This window comes from Canis aureus, chromosome 23 (assembly GCF_053574225.1).
Source record: "Canis aureus isolate CA01 chromosome 23, VMU_Caureus_v.1.0, whole genome shotgun sequence".
In the NCBI taxonomy this organism is placed as follows: Eukaryota; Metazoa; Chordata; class Mammalia; order Carnivora; family Canidae; genus Canis; species Canis aureus.
The window spans coordinates 39189224-39211162 of NC_135633.1; the positions used below are offsets into that span (position 1 = coordinate 39189224).

Here is a 21939-nt window from a genome sequence, read left to right on the forward strand (position 1 = left end):
CCCAATAAATAAATGACTGTTGATCGAATAAAGATAGGTGATGTGCCATTAATCAATATTTGAGTTTCCTTCTAATCAGTTGAATGATTAAAAATGGACAAAAGATCTCAGAAGTTGATACTTAATGCATGTTTCATCTTTTTTTTTTTTTAAGTCCCCATAGTCACCTAATTATCCATGTTCATTGGGAACAGGGTTTCAGAAAGTTCTAATCTAACCTGTCTATTTTAGTTAGTAATTTTATGCCTTCTAGCAAAACTTTTACAGCAGTATTAGTGAAATTGACTACTTTGCGTTTACATTTTCTGCCATTGTGTCAGTGTGAGACAAAGATGAATAACTTTTGCACTGTTTAATCTGTTCTTAAGATTCAAGTATTGATGTTTTAAATTAAACTGTATAAATAATATATAAATGTATACCTGTAAAAATTAGTTTAGTAATATATAGAGAGTAAAAGGTTATGTTCTTTTCATGCATCTTAACCCATTCTACTTCATTAAGATAACCTATTATCAAGTGTTTCGGATATATCCTTTTGACCACTTTCTATAGCATTTTATATGTATATACTAAACATTTTACATTTTGTCATTAATTATATTTTAGCATTGATATTAATATAGCCAACAATGTAACATTTAATCATTATTGAAATTGTATCTATAGAATCCCTTCTTTTACTTGACAGTGTTTCTTATCAGGTACTTTCTATCAGTGTATTATTCATCTACCCCAATAGTTAGTTTTGTAATCTTACAGTTGAAAAAGAAAAGGTTCCCTTTGAGCCTTTGCAGAAATAAGTTCCATATCAGTAAGTATTACCAAACAGTAAGCAAGTGTAATAATATTAGTGGCAGGCCAGTAATCTCAAGGCAAATTCAGGGTTTTTTTTGTTGTACGGCTTAAAAAAAGTTTTTTTATTTTTGATGTTGGTGAGATAATCTCTTTAGGTTATTAGTGACTTGGAATAATTCATTTTAGTTTTCTTTTGTGATTTCTAATAACACTCACTTTAAATAAAATGATAAAATAATTGGTTAGAATTTCAGAATTAAAAGATGTCGAATCAATCAACTATGAAGGTAATTTATTTCCAGGCTCTCATGTAACAGATGACAAAATTGAGCCCTAAAATTAAATGGTTTGCTCCAGGTTGATAGTGAAGTTATGACTACGAATCGTTCAAATCAAGAGTCTTAACATTGTACTGTGCATTGTCTTCAAGAAATGTTTTAAACATTTAAAAAGTACTACATCTAATTATATCCCATTATGTTTACCAAATTAAAACTGCGTAGATTTAATAAAAGAAAGTAGGAAACAAAATAGTTTTCATTGTTTCATAATAGAGAACATATAATGATATAACACATTTATATATCAGATTTTAATGTTGATGTCAAATGGTAGAGAGTTCATAAAGATTTCATAACTATATAGAATGATAGGAACAGAAACATCAACTATAATGAAAACCAATATTATTCACTTGTGGGAATTTAATGAAGTGTAACTAAGATTAGCAACATTTTGTATGTCTGTAAGTGTATTTTTAAGGGAAAACCTAACCTTGTGTGTGATGATAAATCACGTTACAAAGCTATCAACTGTTCCAAAAATGGTTTACTACTGACATCTGCTGGTGTAATGTGGTAATAAAGACAAAAGTATCTCCTGGAAGTAATTTCATGGAAATTAAGTGTAAGACAAAGAATCTTTGTGGGCAAAATTGTTTTTTTCAACTATCATTTACACTTACAATTAAAAAAAAATGTGTTTTTGGGTTCCCTCTCCCATTGGCATTTGACCAAGTGTATTATTCTGAAAACAATATTAAACTTTATCCTTTTTATCCACAGTATGAAATTCTAACCAGAACCTGTAGCATTAGTTGTGTATCACTTAAGTTGATATGATGCTGCAATTTTTTCCCTCCTCTTTCCTGAACCTTACACGTAACCTTGCAAATGCAGAGATTCAGTAACTATGTTTGAGTCATACTATTTATCCCATTTATTGGGTAACTGTAATAGAAAAGTCTGTTTGTACATGACTTATATGCATTAAATTTGTGCACACTCAAAAATTAAAATGAGATTTTATATTAAACAAGGATTTCCTTATGAAGAGAAATGACTGGGTTTTTTCCTCCCCTCCAGAACAGATGTTCTGCACTATAAAATATGGAGGAATAAAATACACTCAGTCCTGTATATTTTTTCTATTGGCACTTATTTCCTAGGTGATTGTATCTAGTCCTATGGATTTCAGTTATACTTATAAGTGAATCACACCTCTTGATCCCCAAACCTGTACAGCAGCTCCTGGCTTCATTAACATTTCCTTTCATAGATTACATTCATCTCAAACTTATCATGTTCAAAATAAAACTTTTATTTTTCTCCCCAAACCTGTCCCTCTTGTAGTCGTCCTCACTTCAGAAAATGGACATTTTACCCTTCTGTTTGTTCCAATCAAAAATATTTTAATAATCTGTAAATTTTCTCTTTCTCTTGGACTCCACATTCAAACCATCAAGAAATTCCACCAACTCTGCTTTTGAAATGCACTTTTAAGTCTTAACCACTTATCTCTACCTCTACTCTACTGCCTAATGATCTGGTCAAGCCACAGTCATCTTTTAGGGGGGCCTAATTAGCCTCCTTGCTGTTAACCTTGCCTTCCTGTAGTTCCTTTTCCAACGAGGGGCCAGAGATTATGTTAAATTTATGACAGGTCTTTGTCACTCTTCTGCTGAGAACCATCCAGAGTTGTTGTTTTTCCCATGGTTAAAGGGTCTACAAGGATTGTAGTAGACCACTCCTCTCCACCACTAGTACTGTGACCTCCTCCTGCTCTGCTCCGGTTACAGTAATCTACTTCCGTGATCTCCTTCCATGCCACACGAACTCCTCATCAGGGACTTTCTACCTGTTCTTCCTTCAGATAGATACTTGTCCCTTGTTTCTCTAAGGCTGCTGATCACATCATCCAATTTCACCTTCTTGGAGAGGCCCTTCTGAACCACACGATGTAAAATAAGAAGGCCCGACTCCATCTCTTTCTCCTCTTCCCCTGCCTCCTGTTTTGCCACAGCAATTTTCACCACCTGATGTATTCACTTGTTTTGTCGTACCTTTCCCTGACCTAGAATGTCAGCTGTATGGAAACAGATTCTCTGTTGTCCGCTGTTAACCTCCTTAGAACTAAAACTAGTGCTTACACATAGTAGGCAGTCGGTCAGTATTTGTTGAGTAAATCAGTGAGCCTTAATACATGAATGGAGAAAGTAATTTGATTTGCATTATAATAACTGAATCCATTAAATAGTGAGGCACCTTCTAAGGGGATCTGTTCTGTATAAAGCTTTCTGTGCATACCATACTTCTTACATTTAACTCAGATTACGATAGTGTTTCATAGTTAGGCTAAGGCTCAGACAGTACTCTTGGTATAAAGATGCAGGGCGATATTACTATTTTAAAGATTCTTCTTGGGGGAATAATTACTTTTTTGTTCTTTTGACATAGACATCTGACCCTCAATTACATTAACAGACCTTATACACATGAATGGAAAGAAGAATAGCCCCTTTTGAATTCGGGCTAAGACTTTATCAATATGAAGTGCTTCCCACAGGGTTTTGGTGAAAGAACCAAACTTCCATCATAATGAAATTGCAAATTCATTTGTACATGCCCTTTTTTATTTGAAAGCTACTTTTTGATGTTTGGTCTGCAATTAGATTTATTGTTTAAGGTCACAAATATGCAATCATGACTAGACCTAGTTGTCAGAACCCTTTATCTTTTCAGCATTGCACAAAGATAAATGGCTATCTTTTAACAATAACATACCAAAGCCAAAATTTGTTCCCATTTGTATATAATCTTTAATCAATCTGCTGCTTTCTTTTTTCCAGTCAATAGATGCATAGCTTACCCCCTCACCCCCCACCTACCTAGAAATTGCCAAATTATGGGTTTTAAATTACTGAGAAACACTTTCTTCAGATGGAAAAAGATAAGTTTAAGAAGGTTAATGCTATAATTTTCCCATGCATATTTTTAGCCCAACATATGAATTCTTTTGCCTTTACCCTCATTCTGTGTGGGGTGAATAATTATGTAGTATGTTTGCTAAATTCTGTGATTACATTTCTCGCGGTCAACAGGACCATGAAGTAGATAATTTTGCTTAATTACAATGAATTCTTAAGTGTTTTAAAAGATCTCTGTACACACAAATTAAATTCTTTTCTGAGATTCTATGTGTCCTCCAGTAAAAATGTCTATATTTACACTTGTTAAGATAGGAAATTCATAAAAATATAAGAAATCTGTGTTACCTTTCATACAAAAGGTATACTGAGAGAATTGCCCAATTAGATTTGAGGCTGTACTTTTTCTCCAAGAAAGTCCAGTATTTAAAATTAACATACATTTGAGCATCGTTGTATCACCAATCTCTACAGTTTCTCCAAAGGATTCTGATACTAAGTATCCAACAATTCTTTAGTAACTTTATCATACTTGTAAAACAGGCCACTAAGAGTAGCATAGTAATGTCCCCATTTTAAAATCTTGTTTAAAATTTTTTTTCTTCATTGTCATGCAATTTGAACCTTCCCCCTAACTAAAAGGAATACACTGTTTCAGAAGGAGGTGTAAGAGAAAACCACAGCTGTTAAGTCAGAGGAGCTTTTAAAATTTTTTCCTGAATTCTAACTACTCTTTATTTTGTGACCTCTTGGTAGTTGCTGCATTTTGGAAGAGCCTCTGCCCAGCTATGGAATAGAGAAATACCTACTCATAGAGGTGTGAAATAGTTAAATGAGACAACACATATGAAGTGCCCAAAACAATGCCCAGCAACAGTAAATACCCAATAAAAATTACTTGAACTCCTGCATCTGTACCCCCCTCCCGCCCCCACCGACCTCACGCTGTTGCTCATGCTGTGTTATCTGTTCTGATTGGACTTACTCAGAAGTTAAAACTCTTGAACTAAACTTGAAGCCTTTTTGTGCCTGCCGACTCTACATTGCTCTGCATTCACTGAATTAATAAGTAAGAAGTCAGGACCTTGAATTGACCTATTCATAATACCCAGCAGGTGTATATGGCCTTTTCTTCTCAACAAATTGCTCCCCCAGGGATTGGGCAAAATGAATATTCCACTCCCAGCCTTCATTTTAAGTCCACATAGAACCTTTTAGAAGATACACTTAAATCTCTCTTTGACCTGGAAATATAAGAGTTGAGCCTTAAATGTTGATTTGACATAGGAAATTTTAATCATCCTGTGTAAGATGGCTTGCTTCATTGTTTGTTGCATTTGTACTGCTCAGATCAGTGTCCTAAAAGAATTTCACGTTTTAAAAACAGTTTCAGAAAAAATTTTAATAGCTACTTAGTATACTACTCCATATCTTAAAGATTGTCACTTTATCATTTTTATTATTTTAGGTGCAAAGATGGTTTGAAAGGATTTACATTCTCTGCTCTTAGGTAAGTAGTATATTTTATTTAATTTTTTTTTTTACATTCTCTGCTCTTAGGTAAGTAGTATATTTTATTTAATTTTTTTAAAAAGTAATGTCACTTGTACATAATTACAGTAAATGTTTATCGACTCAGTTTTCTAGTTGAAAGTAATGGCAGAAATCACATTTTTATGCTATTTTGTTAAAAGAATAATTTATTGGATTTCTTTTCCCTTAAAAATCAGTCAATCAACAACTATTTTGGGGACCTATTGTAGGTCCCATATCATATCACTGGGTGTTAGGAAAGAATTACAAGAAGTCTCCAAGGAGCATTAGAAAGCCAAAGCTACATATGAACAATTACTGCAAAATTAAGTACTGAATTGTGTAGTACCACATTATAGGCTTCATTAGGACAGGGCTCATGTCAGACACATTTTCGATCATAAGCTTCATTAGAGTCACTAGAATCTGCTTTTCACCTTGTATTCCATCTCTTACCATAGTTACTGCCAGATGGTCATAGATACTGCAGGAACATTGGTTAGCAGCACTAGCATTGTATTTATTAGGTCACCAAGATTTTCACATGGATTAGGAAATTTTCACAACAGTTCTGTGAGATGGATATTTTTATGACCATGTGACATGAAGGAGAAATTGAGGCTTAGAATACTTGACTAATGTCACATAGTGACTTCATATACTTACTTGAAACTTAATGCCTTTCCATTTTATATCATAAATGTTCCTATTTTATTCTCCTAAGTACATATAGTAGATGCCTAGTGAAGACTAGGTATGTAGTACTTTTATAAGCATAGGAGGGAAAAACTAGGGTAGGCTTCGATACACTAGGAAAAGATTTCATATGACTATCTTATTGGATTATTCTGTGGATCAAATTAGTTAATGCATGAAAAGTGTTTAGAACTGTGCATGGCACTTAGTGCTCAAGAAATGTTGACTGTTATTGTTGCTAGTATTCTTATGGGGATAAGCCTTAAACTGCACTTGAAGGATAGCTTTAGAGAACCAGAAGGGAAGAGGAAGAACCTTCTGGGTAGATGTGAATAATGTTAGCAAAAGCATGAAAATTATAAACATGAAACATGAGATAAAAGTGGGAAAATCAACTTAATTGGTATGACAAATTTGTATTAGGGCCTGTAAAGGTTTTATTTTTAATAATGGTCAGAGCAGGGCAGGAAGACCTAAACAAACAAACAAAAAAAAGACAAATTTGAACTTGATAAGATTGGCAGTAGAGAGTGACCAAAGAGTTTTGAGCAGAGTAGTTGACATTGTTTCAGAAAGATTAGTCTGACCACAGTATTTGGGACACTGTAAAAGAGAATCAGAAGGAAGAAAGATGAAATGATAAGGACTGAGATTTGGGCAATAGTGGAGGATTAAGAGAAAGAGGCAAAGTTTAGACTTGGCATAGAAGGAAATGAAGACCTACTAATATTTTCCTTCTTCCCTTTCTCCTCCAATTCTTGCTATAAGCCAAGTATTGAAACCTAAGTACCTGGAAAAAAGGTGTTATTAATAGAAAATCAGGTGGTATTCAAGGAAACTAGCTCACCCCACCCCATGCTGACAACTAGGTATCACTCACATCCATGTAAAAAAACTAGAAAACAATCCAAAGACAGGCAGAACAAACTCCACAACTAAACGTAGAAAAGAAGCTGCATCTGAGAGGTTAGAAAAGGTAGAAACAGTGATTGGAAGCTGCCCTCAGGAGGGAGGGAGCTGCAGATGTAGAGAGGGAAAAGAAACAGTTTCTCATACTGGGGAGCCCAAACTGGAAGACAAATTCCTATCACATCTGGCTTTGAAAACCAGATGGGCTGAATTCCATGAGTTTGTATAACCACCAGGATTTGGAGCCTGGAGCTTTAAAAAGTCAGCTGACTCAGTACTGAGCAAGATGGGAGAGTGAGTGATATTTGGGTCCTGCCCTTAAAGAGACAGCAGCCCATGGAGAGGCAACATAGGAATGACAGTTTGCACAGTGCCTGGGACAACCAGGAGGAAGATCTCTTTATACTTATTTCTAGTGTATTGTGGGACTTCTCTGGGAACAAAGGAGCTGACAGGCATCATTTTCCTCATCTATTGCCCAGAATAAATGCAGGGCCACCTGTGGGAGACACTGCACAGACACTTGCTACCTAACCTTTTAGCAGAGTGCCTTGCACATGCATTCTGCTGGGGAATGGCCCACTCTGAGCCTGCTGACCTCAGTCCTGGGCTCAGGGCACATTTTGCTAATCTCACCCTCAAGACCCTCAAGCCCTCTTGTAGTCTTGCCTCCTTAGATCTTGCAGCTTGTCTCTCACTAACACCACAAAGAGCAAGCAAAGCCCACAACAGGCAGAGTGAGTGAAGATGTCTGGACTGAAAGAAAAAGCAACTCAGACACAACAGCAGGGCACAACACAAACAGGAGATTCTCCTGAAGTACCAGGTTCTGGTGAATATGGGACACTAAACTGCAAGGCACTAGAGAACCTCTTCTTTATAAGCCGCTACTTTCAAGAGCAGTAGGTGTAGCTGATTTTCCTAAACACAGAAACTGACGGAGAGAGACAAAATGAAGAAACAGAGGAATATGTCCCAAATGAAAGAACAGGACAAAATCACAGCAGATTAAGTGAAATAGAAATAAGTATGCTTTATAGAGAATTTAAAGTAGTGATCATAAAGATACTCACTGAACTCTCAGAAAAGGGTGGAGGACATCAGTGAAACCCTTGACAAAGAGATAAAAACATAACAGAGATAAAGAACTCAATAAATGGGGGATCCCTGGGTGGCTCAGCGGTTTAGTGCCTGCCTTTGGCCCAGAGCATGGTCTTGGAGTCCCAGGATCGAGTCCTGCATTGGGCTCCCTGAATGGAGCCTGCTTCTCCCTCTGCCTGTGTCTCTGCATGTGTCTCTCTCTGTGTCTCTCATGAATAAATAAATAAATCTTTAAAAAAAAGAGTTCAATAAATGAAATTAAATATAACAGATGGAATAAATAGTAGATGCAAAGGAACCTATAAGTGACCTGGAGTGTAGCATAATGGAAAGCAATCAAGCTGAATATGTGAGAGACAAATACTGCATAATGAGAATAGACTTAAAATATTCAGTGACTCCATCCATCATAATAACATTCACATTATAGGAATCTCAGAAGGAGAAGAGAGAGAAAGGGGGGCAGAAAATATATTTGAAGAAGTAATAGCTGAAAGCTTCTCAAATCTTGGTAGGGAAACAGAGATCCTGATTCAGAAGCACAGAGATTCTCCAACAAACCCCCAGACAATAAGGAGGTCCACACCAAGACACATAGTAATTAAAGTGATAAAAAATAATGATAAAGACTTTTATTTATTTATTCATGAGAGTTACAGAGAGAGGCAGAGACACAGGCAGAGAGAAGCAGGCTCCATGCAAGGGGATGATGTGGGACTCGATCCTGGGACCAGGATTATGCCCTGAACCAAAGGTAGATGCTCAACTGCTGAGCCACCCAGGCGTCCCAATAAAGAAAGAATTTTAAAGATTGTAAATGAAAAGACAGTTACATACACAGGAAACCCCATAAGGCTATCAGCTGATTTTTTAGCAGAGACTTTACAGGCCAGAAGGGACTGGTATGATATATTCAGAGTGCTCAAAGAGGAAAATTCTGCAGCCAAGAATTTTCTATCCATCAAGGCTGTCACTTGGAAGAGAAAGAGTTTCCCAGACAAACAAAAGTTAAAAGAATTCATGACCACTAAATCAGCCCTACAAGTAATGCTAAGAGGGACTTTGTAAGAGGAAAACAAAAACCATAAATAAGAGTAAGAAAAAAGCAGGAAGCACACACACCCACAAATAAGTAAATCTATAAAAGTCGGTCAAGAGAAGCACAAAATAAAAGGATATAAAATATGATACCAAGTATCTGAAATGTGGAGAGGGGAGGAGTAAAGAATGAGTTCAAAGGTAAGTGACCATTGGCTAAACGTAGACTGCCATCTGCAGAAGATGTTATAAATAAATCTAATGGTAACCACAAGTCAAAAACAGTAATCGTAAAAATGAAAGAATAAGGAATCCAAATATTTTGCTTAAGAAAGCCAACAAATCATGAAAGAAGAGAGCAAGAGAAGAAAGGAACATAGAGGAACTATAAAAATAGGGGCACCTAGGTGGCTTAGTGGTTGAGCGCCTGCCTTTGGCTCAGGTCGTGATCCCGGGGTCCTAGGATCAAGTCCTCATCAGGCTCCCCATGGGGAGCCTGCTCCTGTTTCTGCCTATGTCTCTGCCTCTCTCTCTGTGTCTCTCATGGATGGGTGGATGGATGGATGGATGGATGGATGGATGAATGAGTGAATGAAATAAATAAATAAATAAATAAATAAATAAATAAATAAATAAATAAATCTTAGGAAAAATAATAAGCTTAAGTAACAAAATAGCAATAAATGCATGCATATCAAATAATTACTTTGAATGTAAATGGACTAAATGCTCCAATCAAAGCACATTGTGATGGAATGGATAAAAAAGCAAGATCCATCTATATGCTGCCCACCAGAGACTCATTTCAGACCTAAGATGCGTGCAGACTGAAAGTAAAGGGATGGAGAAACATTTATCATGCAAATGGAAGTGAATAGAATGTCTGAGTAGCAACTTATATTGACAAAATACATTTTCATGCAAGGACTATAACAAGAGATAAGGAAGGACACTATATAATCATAAACAGTACAATCAGATAAGAAGGTATAACAATTGTAAATATCCATGAACCAACATGGTTCATAATACATAAAGCAGTTAATAACAAAACATAAAGAAAATAATCAATAGTAATACAGTACTAGTAGGGGAACCTCAACACCTCATTTACATCAATGGATAGATCATCCAAGCAGAAAATCAACAAAGAACCAGTGATTTTCAATGACATATCGGACCAGATGAAGTTAACAGAGTCAAAACACTCCATCTTAAGACAGCAGGATGCAGACTGTGTTCAAGTACATGGAACATTCTCCACAATAGGTCACATATCAAGTCACCAAACAAGTCGTAACAAATTCAGAAAGATTGAAGTCATAAAAATACATCTTTTCTGACCACAATGCTATGAAATTGGAAATCAAGCACAAGAAAAAACATGAAAAGCACATAAATACATGGAGGTTATATAACATACTACTAAACAATAAATGGGTTGACCAGGATATCAAAAATGAAAAAAAAAAAATACATGGAGACAAATGAAAATGCAAACACAGCAGTCCAAAATCTGGGATACAGTCAAAGCTGTTCTAAGAGAGAAGTTTATAGCAATATGGGCCTACCTCAAGAAACAAGAAAAATCCTAAATAAACAACCTGACCTTACATCTAAAGGAACTAGAAAAAGAACAACAAACAAAACCACAAACCAGTATAAGGTAGTGAATAATAAAGATTAGAGCAGAAATAAAGTAGAAACTGAAAAAACAATAGAACAGATCAGTGAAACCAGGAGCTAGTTCTTTGAAAAGATCAACAAAATTGATAAACCATTAGCCAGGATTCACAAAAAAAGAGAAAGAGGACTCAAATTAATAAAATTATAAATGAAAGGGGAGAAATAGTAACTGATAGCACAGAAATACAAAAAGATTGTAGGAGTATGTTAACGTATGTGCCAGTAAACAAAAGTCCAGGACCAGATGGCATCACAGGAAAATTCTACCAGACATTTAAAGAAGAGTTAACATCTATTCTTTTTAAACTATTCCAAAGAATAGAAGAAGGAAAACTTCTTAATTCATTCTGTGAAGCCAACATTACCCTGATACCAAAACTAAAGATGCTACAAAAAGAAATATAAGCCAATATCTCTGGTGAACATAGATGCCAAAATTCTCAACAAAATATTAGCAAACTGAACCCAATGATACATTAAAAAATCATTCACCAGAATCAAGTGGAATTTATTCCTGGGGTGGAAGGGTGGTTCAGTATTCACAAGGCAATCAATGTGATTCATCATATCATTAAAAGAAGGAATAAAAACTACATGATCATTTCAATGGATGCAGAAAAAGCATTTTACAATATAGAGCATCCATTTATGATAAAAATCCTCAATAAGGTAGAATTAGAGGGAACACCACAACATAATAAAGGCCACAAAAAAATCAACACCTAATATAATACTCAGTGATGAAAAATGGAAAGCATTTCCCCTAAGATCAGGAACAAGACAGGGATGTCCATTCTCGCCATTCATATTTAACATTAGTACTGAAAGTCCTAGCTACAGTGATCAGAAAAGAGGAAAGAAGAAAAGGCATCCAAGTTGGTAAGAAAGAAGTAAAATTTGCAGATGACATGATACTATATATAGTATAGTATATACTTAAAGACTTATATACTTAAAGACTTCACCAAAAAAAAAAACTGCTACAACTGATAAAGGAACTCAGTAAGATTGCAGGATACCAAATCAACATATAGAAAATCACAGTATTTTTATATACTAATAATGAAGCAAAAGAAAGAGAAATTAAAAAAGCAGTCCCAATTGCACCAAAAATAATAAAACGGGAGTAAACTTAATCAAGGAGGTAAAAGACTGAAAAACTATAAAATATTGTTAAAAGATGTTGAAGATGATGCAAACAAGGGGAAGATAATCTGTGCTCATGGATTGGAAGAACCAATATTGTAAAAATGTCCTTCCCAGAGCAATCTACAGATGTAATGTATTCCCTATCAAAATGCCAACAACATTTCCACAGAACTAGAACAAATAATCTGAAAAATTTTCTGGAACCACAAAAGTCCCTGAATAGCTAAAGCAATTTTGAAGAAGAAAAGCAAAGGGTCCCCTGGGTGGCTCAGTTGGTTAAGCTCAGTCAGGTTAAGACCTGACCTTCGGCTCAGGTCATGATCCCAGGGTTCTGGGACGGGGGCCCCCCCGCATCAAGCTTCCTGCTCAGCAAGGAGCCTGCTTCTCTCTCTCCCTCTGTCTGTTGCTCCCCCTGCTTAGAAAGAAAGAAAGAAAGAAAGAAAGAAAGAAAGAAAGAAAGAAAGAAAGAAAGAAAGAAAGAAAGAAAGAAAGAAAGAAAGAGAGAAAGAGAGAGAGAGAGAGAGAGAAAGAGAAAGAGAGAAAGAGAGAGAGAGAGAAAGAGAGAGAGGAGAGAGAGAGAGAAAGAGAGAGAGAGAGAGAAAGAAAGAAAGAAAGAAAGAAAGAAAGAAAGAAAGAAAGAAAGAAAGAAAGAAAGAAAGAGAGAGAGAAAGCAGAGTTGGAGGTGTCATAATTCCAAACAAAGCTCTAATAATCAAAACAGTATGGTATTGGCACAAAAATAGGTACATAGATCAGTGGAACAGAATAGAAAACCTAGAAGTAAACTTTACACAATTATATGGTCAGTTAATCTTTGACAAAGCAGGAAAGAATATCCTGCTTTTTGTGGGAGTGCAAACTGGTGCAGCTATGCTGGAAAACAGTATACGGGAGATTCCCCAGAAAGTTGAAAATGGAACTATTCTACAGTCTAGTAATCACAGTACTGGCTATTCACTCAAAAAATATGGAAACATATTTACATTCAATTTATTGAATTAATAAACATATTAATTCAAAGAGATACATGTACCCTTATGTTTATTCCACATTATTTACAATAGCTAAATTATGGAAACATCCCAAGTGTTCATCAAGAGATGAATGGATAAATGGATGTGGTGTGTGTGTGTGTGTGTGTGTGTGTGTATGGAGTATAATGGAATATTATTGAGCCACAAAAAAGAATGAATCTTGCCATTGCAACAACATGGATGGAGCAAGAGAGAGTATAATGCTAAGTGAAATAAGCTAGCCAGAGAAAGACAAATACCACATTATTTTACTCATATGTGTAATTTAGGAAACAAAACAAATGAGCGAAGGGGGAAAAAAAAGAGAAAGACAAACCAAGAAACAGATTCTTAACTATAGTAAACACACTGATGGTTACTAGAGGGTAGATGAGTGGGGGATGGATGAAATAGGCGAAGGGGATTAATAGTACACATATCTTCATAAACACTAAATAATGTATGAAATTGTTGAATCAGTGTGTTGTACTCCTGAAACTAATATAACATTGTATGTTAACTATGCTGGAATTAAGATAGAAAACTTAATAGAAGAATTTGCATTATTAAAGAAATGGCTGTCAACATTTTCTAAGTATTCATATTTTAAGAGCCTGTTATTTATAAAGCATAAGATCTTATGTAAATTTTGAAAAATATTATTTCAAATGATAAATACTCTCCAAAATGTATTTGTATATCAACAGAATCAGGGTTTTTTTTTTTTTCCTTATTGTCTTGTCTTTTTTTAAGGTGAAAATGCCTCACATTGTGCTCTTTTCTTTAGATTTATTGTAGGGAAGGAAGAAATTCCCACACATTCTTATTCACCAGAAGCAGCATATGCAAAAGTGGAACAAAAGACAGAGAAACATGAAGAAAAGCCAAGAAGAATGAATATAATTGCTCTAATCAGGAAACTTGTGGATTCAGTGTAAGTTTTTTATCTTAATATTTAACGTTGTCACTGTTTTATATGATGTTTTATATATATATATATATATATATTTTTTTTTTTTTTTTTACATCAAACAGTGCATAGAGGTGTATTAAAGACAGAGAATGGGCAAGTCAATGTTAATCTATTATTTTTGTCTGGGCTATAGACCATCTCTGCCTTTAAAATAGATTTGTATGAATATGTAATAATTTTCTATGTCAAACCTAGGCACAGTTGCAGGTGGCTAGAATGGGGAACTTTAGGAAACAGGTTGCTAATCAAATATGCCTGTGTGGAAAGGAGAAAGAAAACTTCTGGGACATATTCAAGAAGATACAGGAATAATGAGTAAGCTTTACATTTAAGAGTAAGAGTAGAAACATTTGTCTTTTTTAAGAGTAGAAATTTTCAGGGCTTGGGAAATGGAATAAAACATCTTTATTTGTATATTATACAAAAAAGTCTGAATTTCTTATAAATAATATTTTTATTGAGTATAGATATTTTAAGAACATTAATGATTTAAAATTAGAACATCAGTTAATAAAAATAATCTTGGTAATGATATTTTAGAGAGTGTTGAGTGAATAGCCAATATATAAAGTTAGGGATCAGTTATGGGAAGATGAGTCTTAGACTCTCATTTCACCCCTGCTGGCTTTGTGACTTTGGGCAAGTGATTTAACCACCTTGGATTCTGAAGGTCCTATATATAGAGAGAATCACACACACACACACACACACACATTTATATACACACCCAGAGACACACACACACACACACCACCTCTTCTTTATCCATTCATCGATGGACGGTTGGACTGCTTCCATAATTTGGCTGTTATAAATAACATTGCAGTCAACATGGAGGTGCATATATCCCTTTGAATTAGTGTTTTATAATTTTTGGGTAAATACCCACTAGTGTGATTACTAATAAACTTCTTAAGTTCGAAAATAGTTATGGATCACCTGAGTGGAGAAAAGAGGCAGAGAATCCCTGTTCGTGGAAATCATATCACCAAGAATCAGGGGGGAATGCAGAGAATGTATTATGTGGGTGAATGATGCCTTGGGTATCAGAACTAAACAGGTCATGCATGGCAGAACTTGTCCAACTGGCCACAGTGAGTCCACTGCTGTGAAGGCAGATGCAGGGTAATACATCAGCAGAGCAGATAAGACAGGAAATGGGTAGTCTAGGATTTGAGAAATTTTAATAACAGACTAAGGGAAGATTAAATGACAGTATAGCTGATACCAGTACTTGACTTCACTAGCAAAGATAGTCTAACGATTTCTGTGTAGTTCCAGTAGCACTGGCTGAGGAATGTCTTTGAAGAGGACACTTAGAAGTATGAAGAGTGATGGTTTACATACGGCCACCCTTCTCTGATTTACCTCTTTGAGGCCCCAGCTTTAACCACTCAACTTCACATGGCCAGATATGCCCCATCATTGATGACATAAGTAGAAACTACTGCTGTCACCCTGTCTGTGAAAGGCTGCCTGTATACTCCAGCTGTGCTGAAGAATTGGATTTCCGAAAGGGTTTTGCTAATCAGTGTGCAAATGCAATTATAGAGATTTGGAGCCAGAATATCACTCTATGACTTATTATTACAAATGAGAAAGTTAATCTGTTCCAGCCATGAAGATAATTAATGAACTGCAGTCCGCAAGAGTTATAAAGACAACTCATTTTGGAACATGAATGCTTCAAAGAGAAAGGGGGAGAGCTAGACACATTTAGATATTTTACTTACTTTTTTATGCCTTAAGTGAATCTGTAGTCCTGGAGTCAACATACGAAATAATTAAAAATCCGTATGTCTTGAACAGTAGTCCCCCCGGCAGAATCATTTACTAAACACTAGAGGACCAAGTGGTTTGCATTTCAAACACAAATAACCTACTTTTGAATTCCCACATGATCTATTACTATATTTATTTTAAAAACTAAATTTTGAATTTTAATACTATATCATGTTTCTTTTCCAGATGTTTTCTCTCAAATATAATTAAGTATAAATTCCTGTAACCTGAGCACTTTCTCATTATGATTGTTGCTCAAGTACTGACTTCATGGATGATTTATGTACTTTATATTCTACAGTAAGCAACTTAAAGCTTCTAGAAGATTTGGCAGAGTATAGAGATAATATATACATATTTTTCATATTTAGTCACAAATATTTACCAGTGTTTTTTTCTGTTCCACATTTAAGTATTTTGACTGCAGTCATATATTTTATGCCCTATGTCAAATGGTGAACTAAAAAGAAAACAAATGTTATTTTTGCTTTTTTATGTCCCAAAAAATCAAAAGGTTCACATATTTAGAAACAAGTAGGTAATGTTTTCTCCTTTTTTGGTTAGAGAACTTTAAGCACATCTACATACATGCGCATCATTTATTATTTTTGTTTTATTTCAGATGTAAGCACGGACCAAGGCATAGATGTTGCAAACACTATGAAGATAATTGCATCTCTTATTGTATTAAAGTAAGTATATAAAAGTATCACTATTAGCTCTGGGGATATGTATAAAAATAATTTTTTAAAAATTTTATTTATTTGAGAGAGAGAGAGAGAAAGCACAAGGGGGAGAGGGGCAAAAGAGAGAGAAAGTAGACTCCCCACTGAGTGCAGAGCCAGATGCTGGGCTCAATCTCAGGACCTGAGATCATGACCTTAGTCAAAGTCAGATATCCACCAGCTGAGCTACCAGGTACCCCATATAGAATCTTTTTAATTAAAACATGGTTTCAAAGTAGATGGAAAAATGGACAATAATTGCTATCATTCTTTGCATTTGACTTGAAGAATAAGAAATTTGTGAAAAATAGGTGACAATTTATCTTTTAGTATTCATTTACCAGATCCTTGGTTAAATAATTTTAAAATTCGCTTATTTCAAGATTAGTGTAAAACTTTCAAAGTGGAAGAGAAGGTTAAAGAACAGCAAAGAAAGACAGAAAAATAGTTACTAAAATTTCCACTTCATACCATATTTTCATTAGAATACATTTTGGGGGCACCTGAGTAGCTCAGTGGTTGGGCACCTGCCTTCAGCTCAGGTTGTGATCCTGGAATTCTGGGATCGAGTTCCACATTGGGCTCCCTGCAGGAGGCCTGCTTCTCCCTCGCCTGTGTCTCTGCCTCTCTCTCTCTGTCTCTCATGAATAAAAAAATAAAATCTTTAAAAAAAAAAAAAAGAATACATTCTAGAACAAGGCCGCTGGAGTATACTGTGTATGAGTGAATCAGCAGTACCACACATATGCTGTGCATAATCTGGTATGGTGGCATTTGGTGTTGGACTTGCAAAGCTGTCACATTTTTTAAGGCATGGAGATAACTGGAGCATGTCCACAGTTGCTCTACAGTAAGGAAGTCAGCTCTGCCCGCTGGCATAAATTCCTCACTCCCTAATATGTTAGTGTGCCAGTGTGTCTCTCCTCGCCCTTCCCCATCCTGTGCCTGTCATCCCCCATCCTCCATCACCACCCAGTCTGGGAAGGAAGTTATTTTCGTTGCAGATAGTCTGCCACAAGTGTGGCCACCTGCTACAAGTTCTTTAACAACCCTGATCTTCAAGAAATTTATGTTCTTTCTCATCATACCTAGTTCCCACTCAGTTGATACCGAGCAGTTGCATAGCACCCCAAAAGACTGCCTTCCGGCACCCACTCTGGAAGGGAGGGATTGTATCACATTAGTGCTTAAGAGTGTGAATGCCTGTGGTCTGATGTTGCTGCTGGCATGTGCCCAAGCCAACACTACCCTTAGGGTCCCTGAAGATATGACTGGAGGTTAAATCGGTAGAGGATTTTTTCAGTTGTGTGGTGATGCACTCCTCCCAAGTCTGATTTCCTGCCCCACTTGAATGTCGGGCGTGGAGGTGGGGGAAGCAGTGTTGCTGGCAGCCTCAGGCTGTGCCAGCTCCCAGACAGGAGTTGATTTCCTCCAACTGGACATAATTCTAATTTAAGGGGTAACTTCAAGGAGGGAGCTAGGAAAAATACTCTGGTTAAGTCAGAGGTATTTGAGAAAGTTTGGGAAGTGGGGAAGTGATATTAAAAAAATATATCTATGTGAGAAAGTTGGGAGGGAATTACCGAGGAAGGAAGACATTGTTTCAAATGTGTACCAGTCCTATATACCTGGCAATTTATCTATAAATTGGAATATTGTCCATGAATGTAAAATTATTTGGAGACCTGGAAGTGAAGAATTTACACTACAAATAGAGTAAAATATTTTTGCCAGCGCACCTCATTATTCTATCAGCTCAGTTATACCATAGTTAAATCATATCCCTGAGTAAATATTCATGTGAATTAGCCTTCTCCTCAACTCAGTATGCTCCATTCATACATTTTGTTGGTTCCTCATAACTGCCAGTTTCTGTTTTGTTTTTGTGCTTTCTGTCGAAGCAATCTGAAATGCTTCCCTCGTGCTAGCTCCTTCTCTTTTCTGTTTAAATGTCACATCCTCTGTAACCTTACCTTACCATCCAATTTAATACAGGCTGCCTGTTAATTTCCCTCCTAGAGTCATAATCATTTCCTGCACAACACTCAATGTAACCTGTAATTATTTTATTTATTAATTTATTTGCTCTTTCTCTAATGAGCATGAAGCTCCATGAAGGCAAGAACATTGTGTCCTCTCCACCACTCTCTCCCCAGTTGGCACATAAGAGGCCTTCAGTGCATATTTTCTGAATACATGAAAGGGTGAATGGATGGAAGGATGAATAGATCTCCTGAAAATAGCATGGAGAGATTGAACATGAGTGTGATCCTTGAATCCTTAGCTGAATATTGTTAAGATTATTAATGGCAAGATAAACTGTGAACACTTCATACATTAAACATATACTAGGCACTTTCAGTTAAGAAAATGCATGGTAATTTATGATACTTGGTCAGACAATTTAATTTTCATGTTTTAGCCAAGTATTAGATAGTTTCAGGTAAATTAACAAATGTTTCTTCGTAGTAATTCAGTTTTTCTTTCTAATAAAGAAGGCTGCTATCTGGAAGATACAAACCTGACCTTTGGAACTTAGCAGGAATGTAGACATTTTTCCATCCCAGTAGTGGTGAGAGAGGAGGAGGATGGGAGACCAGTATTATAGTGTATTGGTTGAATCACATAAAATACTGTTCTTTTATATAACATTTCCTTTTATGCTAATTGGAATTTTTCAGTCTCTCAGTATGAAGTGACGTTTAAATTTCATTGCCTTAAGTACTGAAATGAAATTGATCAATACTTGTCTTCCTTTCTGTTCCCTTTTGCACTATAAATAGTTGCAGATAATACAAAAGTATGTTGGCAGCAAATATGACTTTGTAGTGGATTTGTTTTTTCAAGTTTTGTTTAGTATACCTTAAGGCTACCATTTCTTAGAGATGTTTTAGCCTGGCACAGTTGAGCATAGAAATAAAAACCTAGGTATAATGATTTTTTTTTTTTTTTAACCGGGAGAATTATTTTAACCCATTTAAAAAGTTGATACCAAAGGTCTAAAAATAAAATTATTTTCTTCTGTCAAAAGGATTCCTACTTATTAAGAAGAGTTCTCTGTTAAAATTTCCAAGCAATAATTGGTTTTATTAACTGCTTTTTTGGAATTTCAGTGCTTTTGTTCCCAAAATTCAGTTGCAGTTTAGGAATTATAAATCCTATTTTAACAATATTAACAAGATGTCAAGAACTGAAATTTTGATGCATAGACAAGCTTGGCTAGTGCTTGTGAGACTTTCAAAGTTTTGGAAATCAAAGAAAGTATAGTCACTGAAAAAATTTACCCTTATTTTAAGGCAATTGTTTTAAAATTGAGGTCTTTAAGACTTAATTCTGAAAATACTTTGATATATACTTGTGTGATTTATTTACTTATTTATTTTGAGTTCTGTTTGGATTCTGCTATAGTAAAATTCATATCTATTGAACTTAGAAATTTGTATGTAAATTAAAATCTATCCCAATGTTTTCTAGGGTTTCATCAGAATGTTCAGTGTGGGATATTTGATCCAGTGTTGTCTCCGAATTCCCTCTGCTTTCAGGCATCTGTTTACACAGCCATCCCGGTTATTTTCTCTCTTCTACAATAAAGAAAACTTCCAGCTTGGAGCTTTTCTGGGCTCTTTTGTTAGTATATACAAGGTAAGGCTTTCAGAAGAGGAAAGAAAAATGGGAAATAAATAACATGGCTCCTGTCAGAATGAGATATGGCCTTTACCCATCTGTCATTTTTTTCTTTCTATTGTATTCATAAATATCTCAACATCTCCAAATACACACAGTATATTGGGAATTGAGGAAAAGAGAAAGGAAAAGAGAAATTTCTTCTTTTAAAAATGTTACTTAATGGCCTTGAAAATGTAGACATATTTGCATTTATACATAATACTAAAAATTCTCAAAGACTTACTTTTTTTTGGTCAATAATGAAGATACTGAAAAAATACGAACTTTTTACTATTTCCAACAGCAAAAGTGGTATTAATATATATGGTCTATTTGTATTTCTTAATCATACTTACTGTCTGGTTATTAGTTTAAACATATTTCAGACGCTTCCAGCTGATATCAGCACTCGGATAGAACCAGTGAAGATTTCCTTTTGTAACTTATATAAGCAATGACTTAGTATCCCTCTTAGACCTACTCAGTATTCTTACTGCATTCTCTCAAAAAACTGTAGTGAACATTCTTCTACCCCTGTCTGCATGTTCCTACACATGTATAAGCTTACACCTAAACACATATGTAGGGATCATCCATGAAATAGTACTCTGAAATTTTAAGTAGTGATGTTTGTGTAATGGGAAACACTCAAATATAAATCATATTACTGACATTTTATTAACTATCAGAAATTTACTTTCTAAATCTAAATGTAGATTCCAGATGGTAAAATTTTTGGAGTCAATTTGGATAAGATGGTTATGTATCATTTTATGTAAAAGTTTACTTATAAAAGGTAGATATGGGGGAAGTATTTTGAAATGGGCAGGAGAATAGAAGCAACAAATGATAAACTATAGTTAATTACTTGTTATGAAATATTAGTAATATTGAAAGTATTTTCAATGTTTGACTAGGAAACATTACTAATGTTTTTGAACACATAAGAGCTAATAGGACAGAACTTTGGCAATTATATGTTTATATTCATATTCTTTTTTGTTTCTCATGTGATAGAGTTTGTATTTATTCTTAACGTAAATTCTTGAGTGTTGCATGTTGATTATCTTCAACATTTTTATCCCAGGTTGGTTATTCTCCACCATCTAGCATATCTCAGAGCATGTTTTTATTTGTATGCTTTAATTTCTGTTACTATTTAATTGTTCAGTTAATACAAACTAGTGGCATTAAACTACAGAAAAATACAACTAGGTCAGAAAATGTCTTATAAAAAATAATAATACAATGTATTCCAAAGCCACATGCAATTTAAAATTGTCAGTGCTGTTAGCATATTTTTGAGAATGTATTTGAGAAAAGGACAGGGAAACAATCCATATTTCTTCTGTGTCTTCTTAGCGAACTTTTTTCATTTTGTAATGTTCCTCTTTATTCCTGGTAATATTCTTGCTCCAGAGTCTGCAGTGCCTGATATTAATATAGCTAGTCCAGTTTTCTTTTGATTATATTTGATATATAGTCTTTCTATTCTTTTGCTTTAATCTTTCCATGTCTTCAGTTTATTTATTTTTTTAATTTTTTTTCCATGTCTTCAGTTTAAAGGTTGATTTCTTTTAGATACATGTAGTTGGTTCTTCCTTTTTATCTAGTTGGATAATCTCTATTAATTGGTATGTTTAGACTATTTACATTTAATATACT

At 35.0% G+C, this 21939-nt stretch overlaps 1 protein-coding gene across 5 annotated transcripts in view; it reads left to right on the plus strand.

Annotated features, from left to right (window-relative positions):
* TMEM135 (transmembrane protein 135) overlaps positions 1-21939 on the plus strand; it is a 292950-nt gene that overhangs the window by 253172 nt on the left and 17839 nt on the right. For all 5 annotated transcript variants that reach the window (XM_077867364.1, XM_077867365.1, XM_077867366.1 and 2 more), the window contains 4 exons: positions 5472-5513; positions 13916-14062; positions 16506-16575; positions 20083-20250. In XM_077867364.1, coding sequence (XP_077723490.1) covers positions 5472-5513; positions 13916-14062; positions 16506-16575; positions 20083-20250 — 427 coding nt within the window. The remainder of the gene's footprint in view (positions 1-5471; positions 5514-13915; positions 14063-16505; positions 16576-20082; positions 20251-21939) is intronic.